This window comes from Glycine max, chromosome 1, assembly GCF_000004515.6.
Source record: "Glycine max cultivar Williams 82 chromosome 1, Glycine_max_v4.0, whole genome shotgun sequence".
NCBI lineage: Eukaryota > Viridiplantae > Streptophyta > Magnoliopsida > Fabales > Fabaceae > Glycine > Glycine max.
This window is the reverse complement of record NC_016088.4, coordinates 23,365,045-23,372,923: the sequence shown is the minus strand read 5'-3', so window position 1 is coordinate 23,372,923 and position 7,879 is coordinate 23,365,045. Positions and strand designations below refer to the sequence as shown.

Sequence of the window (7,879 nt, the reverse complement as noted above, 5' to 3'; positions counted from 1 at the left end):
ACTTAATCTCCAATCTTGAGGACCTATCAGATGAATACGAGAGTTGTTGGGTCAAAAACCATGGTAGTGATACTAATTCCTCTTCTAGGCTCAAAGGAAGTAACATGTCTCCACCCCACGAAACAATATTCAAATGGGATTGGTAATATGAGAATGATTCATGTCTTAGTTGTTTCTACTATGAGGTTTTCATGTAGTGTCTTATATCTGTGTTCAGTGATCACTTTACGCAATAAAATAAATTGTTTGTCTAAATTTAAGTTAAAAATTTCCATTTTACCCACTTCTACTGCAGTAGGTGACATCGTAACATAACTGTTGAAATTCACAACATTGTGCAATTTACACTAGACTGTTTAAAAAACTAAATGCGTCACCAGCAAAACTGACATGTAATGGACAACTCAGAATCTCTTTTTTCACTTTGAAAATTATGATGGACGTTTGTTGCATCAATTACCAGGGAAAAATCACAGTCCAAATTGACAACACTCTGCAATTTGCACACATCTCTAAAGAATTAAATGTCTCACCAGCAAAACTGACATGAAATGAACAACTTATAATCTCTTTTTTCACTCTGAAAATTATGATAGATGTCTGCTGCATTAGTTATTAGGAAAAAATCATAGTCAAAATTGACAACACTATGCAATTTGCTCAAGTCTCTAAACAATTAAATGTCTCACCAGCAAAACTGACAAGAAATGGACAACTCATAATCTCTTTTTTCACTTTGAAAATTGTGATGGACATCTGCTGCATCAGTTATCAAGAAAAAATCACAGTCCAAATTGACAACACTCTGCAATTTGCACAAGTCTCTAAACAATTAAATGTCTTACCAGTAAAATTGACATGAAATGGACAACTCAGAATCTCTTTTTTCACTTTGAAAATTGTGATGGATGTTTGCTGCATCAGTTACCAGGGAAAAATCACAATCCAAATTGACAACACTCTGCAATTTGAACACGTCTCTAAACAATTAAATGTCTCACCAGCAAAACTGACATGAAATGGATAACTTGTAATCTTTTTTTTCACTCTGAAAATTATGATGGACGTCTGCTGCATTAGTTACCAGGAAAAAATCACAGTCCAAATTGACAATACCCTGCAATTTGCACAAGTCTCTAAATAATTAAATGTTTTACCAGCAAAACTGACATGAAATGGACAACTCAAAATCTCTTTTTTCACTCTAAAAATTATAATGGACGCCTGCTGCATTAGGTACAAGGGAAAAATAAACATTGGATTCCAGAGAAGCCTTTAGATGGAACACAATTCTAGCCTTATGAGATTCCAATATACATCAACGGGGCAAAATGCTCATACAACTATAAATAACACCAAACACCCTCAATACAACCGCACAATTTCACACAACATACCTTCACAAACCAAATTCAATTTTAATACTATGACATTCTTGGGAGAAACAAGCAGTCAAACCATTGCTAACTCGAGATTAGCCTTCATTTTTCAAATGGATTAATCACTCACAACCAAATTGGTGTTTATTTTCAAAATCCCACTCCAACACCAATGCGAGTTCCTAATGACTGTTCTTTTGAGACACTCAAGAGTAGAATTCACAACACCCTTCAGCTAACCAACGATCAATTAGTGGATGAAATCTACTACCGACGGCCATTCATAGATGCAGGTCAACAATATTTTTTCAATCTCTACAATTGAAAAATGATGATCATGTTTACACAATGTTAATGTGAAATGAGCAATACTCGTGTGTTGGCCCTATAGAATTATTATGTACCATCAGTAGAACATCGGATGGTATACTTAACCTGTTTCAATCCACTATTACTCATACTCATGATACAATTCTGTATTACAACGGGAAGTGGAACATACCATGCCAAGGTGGATTTTTGGGTTACTCCTTCACTAGAACAAATCTAACAATATTTGACATTCCTTCAGGATGTAGCATGGACAAACTAAAGGATTTAATCAAGCAAGTTGCACCTATGGGAATTCCCCCTTATGGAATTCATGAATCACAGGTGGTCAAATGACAACCAAGTCATGTTCTTTCGACAACCAAGTCATGCTAAGTATTCAGAAAATTTAATCGAATATGAAATAACAAAATTGAAAAATGACAAAGACGTGCTAAAGGTGCTAGTAGAATTCAACTACTGGAAGCGATTCTACCCAATAGAAATTTTAGCTATTTTTAACAAACCAGTAACCAAAATGGAATAAGACATGTCTCCAGCACAACATTTTTCATATTATCATTAGTTTTGTCATATTTGCGTTGCAATTGTATTTTTTAGTATGTTTCCTTATTCTCGTCTATCATCTCAGTCACCGCACTGTTTAATTTTGTCTATTATATAAGAAAGATATATTAATTATTTATTCACTATGTTTTTTAATTTGTTTTAATACTACTAACTAATTTTCTCATTTTTTTAATTAACGTACATAACAAAACAAAACCGTTAACGACACAAAAATTTAACTAAAAAAGACATACATCGTAACTAAAAAGTTATAACATAATTTTCTCCAATTTTATCATTTTCCTTTATCTATATATATTTCTAAAAAAATTTAAAAAAAATTAATTTTTTTAAAAAAATGAAAAAAAACAAATTTTGATTTTTTTTAAATCACAGTGTAAATTCAGGTCCCTCAACCCGAATTTATACTCTGAATAGTAAACTTGTATATTGGGATAAATGATGTACGGGATTGTATATTTTGGGATTTTTTTTTTGTATATTGGGGTAAAAATTTCCACATTCATTTAGTCAAAGAATTATAACCATTGGAAAAAGAATGAAGGGCATAGATATGAAATGCTTGTTTTACATGTTTTAAATATGATTCATTGAGATAAAATACGAGTGTTATTTAATAATAATTTCGATTTACTGATTGCATAAATGCCTGGGTAAGGCAACCAGAATCCGGGTCCAAAACTTGGGCTTCTATAGGAAAGAAAATGGAAAATGGTTTGCGCATATTATATATCCAACATAACAATGAACGAAATTCACACATATTCGCAATCAGAATAGAGAGTTGCTACGGTACCCAGCAAAATTTAAGGATTTTGGTATAATTGTTGTTTTGACTAATAGTTGAATAAGTTTGAACACAACAAATAAGAGAGGGGAAAGAGCAAGGGAGAGAGCATTTTCAATAACATTACCAAAAACTTTAAATTTCCAAGGATACCATAGAATTTCTGATAAAGATAGTAGATTTCAAGTTTGATAGACATCTACACACTCAACTTTCACGATAATAGAAATTGAAAAACCCTTGGACGGCTCTAATAGCACAAGAAAAACCAAGGCATTGTCTCTTAACCTCTCATTGATCTTCCATCCCTAAAGAAACAAATAAATTAAAACAAAACTGACAAAACAACTCTCCCAGGAACTAGTTTTTTCCTGAGATCTCAAAAAACTATAGCATTTTTAAGCAATGACACAACTTGTAATGTTGTAGTAGTACTAGTCTCTTGGATAGAACTCATTCCTATGAAGCTGCAAAATCTATACGCAAGGTATATTGAGGGGTTCTTCAATCCAACCAGCAAACTCATCAGCACCAAAGTCGTCAAAATCGTAATCGGGAAGCTCGCTAGGCTCATTGTCATCGAAACCGCAAATGTGAAAGTCTTCCAGGGCAGCAAGATCATCATCAAAGTCATGCTCATCATGAAATCCATACTCGGAATCAACAAATGCCAACAAATCCAATTCAAACTCAGATGGAGCAGCAGCAGTAGCAGCGACAGCAGATGGGGATGGCACATTCAGCATACTCAAATCCGGCATTTCCAGCATTTCCAGCTCGGCAAATTCAGCTGCCAAATTTTTAGTCTCAGCAACTTCAGCCTCCAATCCTTTAGTCTCAACAACTTCATTGCTTGAAACCTTACCACTCCCAATCAAATTGAAAGCAGATGTATCCAATTCAAGCACAGAAGATGGTGATGTGAGTGACAACACACTCTCTGATTCATCCATAGAAGCAGACTTGGAGTCTGATACAGAACCTGCAGCAGAAGAAACACAATAGTTGGAACTGTTATTTTCTGTGGCAGCCACAGTTTCAGCAGAAGCAACAACATTGTTGTTGCTGCTGCTGTTGCTGCCATTGTTGCTCTTCTCATCAGATAGAGCCTTGGCCATGGCCTCAAATTCAAGCCTTCTGGCATTATAGGCTTGAGAAGCCTCTTCTGCAGTGCTGAAAGTACCCAACCAGATTCGCGCGCCCTTGAAAGGGTCACGAATCTCCGCAGCCCATTTGCCCCATTTCCGCATCCGAACACCTTTGTATTTCCCACAAGATTGCCTCTTGACTGTGGGAGTTTTACCCAAAACCCTCTTCATCTTGTTCAATTCATCATTGTTTGTGCTCTCAGTACTAGTTTCATCTGCAACGACAGGGTTTACAGAAACAGGTGGAAGAGCAATCTCAACCACAGTTCTCTTCATCTTCCTTACATTCCTAAAATGCTCATCCTCATCAGATGAAGAGTCTGTAGCATTAGGATCATTGCAAATGATGCGCAGTTTCCTCGTTATTTTCGAGTTATGAATCGAATTCGGCTTGTGTTTGATTTTTTTCATCTTAGGAGTCGATTGATTAAGAGGCTCCACCATGGTGAAAAATTGGGTCAAAACCCCTCAAAATACCCAGAAAAATTGTTCAACAAAACAAAACCAAAATTTTTAAAATAAACCCTCGCCCCAAAAAAAAAGTCCCTCAAAATTTCAAGAATAACAAGTGAGATCCACTCTCAAAAGGAGGAAGAAACAAGAGATTTTTTTTATCTGAAAGCCTTCATAACAAACCACAGCTCCATAACATGTCCTGCAAAAATAAAATAAAAAACACAACACAAGAAAAATTTTCAAACTCCAACATCAAATCCAAAACATGAACAACAAAGTACCCCCCCCCCCCCCCCCCCAAAAAAAAAATGAACAACAAAAGCACAAATCCAACATACCTTTTTGACCTCAAACTCATCGAAACAGCAGAATTCAACACCAGCCAGAGTAGCATGCAGCAAATACAAGCGTAACCGAACCCGAGCTTCAACAAAGCTCCAATCACTACTTCCAAATAAAACCAAGACGACATAAATCTCCCACTCTTCCTCCTTCAATGGATTCCTCACAAATCCCAACAAAAACACACACACCCCACTCTCCCTCTGACCAAAAAGAGAGAAAACGTTAGAGATAGAGCTACACAGTATATATAGAGACACAACAACACGAGGGCTTTTGAGATGAAAAGATTACAAATATATGGCCAAGATTTTTCTGTCCCAAAATATTTTTCTATGACCGATCTATTTCACCTGTGTATAGTTTAACAGAAAAACAAAATAAACCAAAAAAAAAGTAGCTACCTTGATACACAGATTGAAACAGACGTAAATCTATATAAAAACATTAGACACCCCAATTGCATATAATTAAAATAAATAAATAAATAAATAAAACACCCTTTGTTTAATGTTTATGCCACGAGAATCAAAACTTTTTTAAAGGTAAATTTTACCTTATGCTTGGTTTGAAATTGTGTGAATTCACTGTTATGGTGGCTGGTTTGGAACCTCTTTTTCTCTGCCTGTCGCTTTCCCTGTTTTTCAGTGGTTTCACACTGAAACACTGTTTTACTCTCTTCTGCTTATTCTCTCACTCTCTCTCTCTTCTATTTTTCTACGGTTTCATGCGCCACGAACTCACCGTTTTCATTTTTCATCATCACTTTGTGTGAATGATGAACGAATGTGCATTGTCCAACTGTCCTGTCTACATTTTTATGTTTTCTGTTTGACATATATTTGCTAAGTCTTTAATAACACAATAAATGTGTTCCTGAACTCTTATATTTTCATTACACATGCATGTATAACATTAATTTTTTTCATTAATTGTTTTATCTTTTGAAATAATAATGACAGAAAATAACAGTTGATATTTCAAACATATACAATATTAATTATTAATATTTTTTACTGCCTTTCTAATGTTTATTATAAGATATAATTAAGTAATTTAGTATTTGATCTCAATATAATTTGTCACTTAAGAAAATAACAGTTTTTTAATGTAATATTAAAGATGAATTAATAGTTATATAAGGTTAATTTTATAAAATTATTATTTATTATCATCTATTTATTATTTTTTCTTGATTTATGAAAAATAATTTAAGACGATAATTATTTTGGGGAAGGAATAAGATTTAAAAAATTGATTATTTTTTGTATAAAAATTGATTATTTAATTGAGAACATTACATTTATCTTAATTTATTTTATTTTTTAAAAAAAGTTTAATCATCCATTTAGTCCATATAATTTTAAAACTTATTCATTTTAGTCTATCATTAATAAATGAATTTTTTTAATCCCTCAAATTTACATTTTAATCCTCAAAAGGTCTCTGTCATTCATTTTTTTTAACTCTAGAATTTCTGGAAATTAAAATATAAACTTTAGAGAATACTTTATTATTATTAATGAGATATAGATATTTAAAGGAAATAATTTATTATTACTAATGAGATATAAATAAGGAATTTGTAACTTAATTTTGTATTAATTTTAGTTTTACATTAGAGAATTGATTTTGAGTTTGTGATTGATTTTGAATATATTTTTATATATTTGATTTCATATTAGAGAATAATTTAATATTAATTAATTAAAAGTATAAAATTGATTTTGAGTTGAAATAAATTTGAATAATTTTCACATTAGATTTAAAATTTTATATTAAATTTTACTCCTAACTTAATTTTATAATAAAATTATTTAATCATAAATCACGTTAATTTAAAATTAATTTTATAATATTAATTTTACTGATAAATAATTTTATTAATTTGGATCCTGACACACACTTGACGGCATGAGAAGTAACTAGTAGGAACTAAACTAACAGAATGAGGAAAGTGGGGACAAAGACACGGTGATTTTATCAAACAAAAGAAGATCGTCAACCACTGGCAGCCAAAGATTATGTATCCCGATAAGGGACTGGTTTGGCAGATGAGCTAGCTGTACACCATTGCCCAATACAATACAAGCCATCATCCACACGCTGTCTTTGTCCGTGCGTGTCACTCGTTTGGTACCAACTCAAGAGTGCTACTGGCCAATAAAAATTTAGAGTATAAAAAACACCAAAAGAGAATGTGAAAAAGAGGAAAAAAAAAAAAAGAAGGAAAGAGTATGAAAATAGTACTTAAAAGTTAAAACTCTTCAAAAGGGAAGCTACATTAAGATCCGACTTTTAGCCGACAACAATGTCTCTGCCGTTAGATATCATATTATTTAATTAATTAGTTAATTATTAAAAAATTGTACCTACAAATCATACATCGGTTACCATCATAGTTGTGAAATTTGTCTCGGTCTGGCCGGTCGAATAGGTTCAAGCAGGATCCGGTGGCTAACTGTACCGATTTCACTATTGGATCGGTCATGTAATTGATCTGAGATGATTCGATCAAACTTGGCCGATTAGATGCCAGATCTCTATTGGACCGGTCCGACCCAGCCGATTTTACAAAAAAAATTAAAAACAATGGATAATTTCTACAATTTCATTTTGATGTCTCATTATTATTAATTGCTATTTTGAATTTTGGAGTATGGATGAACTTTTCTTGCTAAAATAATGTTAGTTATATACTTATATATAATAGATATATATATAATTTTGAATTTTTAATTTGTATCAGGTTAAACTGGGCCAATTATTGACCCACTGGTTGAACCATTAACCCACTCACTCACTACCTCGATTGGGTCAACGACCAAACCGGATTTCACAACTATGGTTACGTTGTTTTGTACAAT

The 7,879-nt window shown here is 32.9% G+C and overlaps 1 protein-coding gene across 2 annotated transcripts; it reads right to left on the bottom strand.

Moving 5' to 3' along the window:
- Positions 1-3,226: 3,226 nt before the first annotated feature.
- LOC102664259 (ethylene-responsive transcription factor ERF118) lies at positions 3,227-5,756 on the bottom strand. Of its 2 annotated transcripts, none has more exons than XM_006573174.4 (3): positions 5,569-5,756; positions 5,009-5,215; positions 3,227-4,869 (listed from the first exon to the last, which is right to left on the bottom strand). In XM_006573174.4, the coding sequence occupies exon 3, from the start codon at positions 4,656-4,658 to the stop codon at positions 3,543-3,545; it is 1,116 nt and encodes a 371-aa protein (XP_006573237.1). In that variant the 5' UTR covers positions 4,659-4,869; positions 5,009-5,215; positions 5,569-5,756; the 3' UTR covers positions 3,227-3,542. The 2 variants fall into 2 exon arrangements, with proteins under 2 accessions (XP_006573237.1, XP_014629548.1); XM_014774062.3 differs by lacking the exon at positions 5,569-5,756 and adding an exon at positions 5,307-5,495.
- Positions 5,757-7,879: the final 2,123 nt, after the last annotated feature.

Bases quoted from the DNA above. Each gene is read 5' to 3' on its own strand.
- LOC102664259 (XM_006573174.4), bottom strand. From the start codon at position 4,658: ATGGTGGAGCCTCTTAATCAATCGACTCCTAAGATGAAAAAAATCAAA.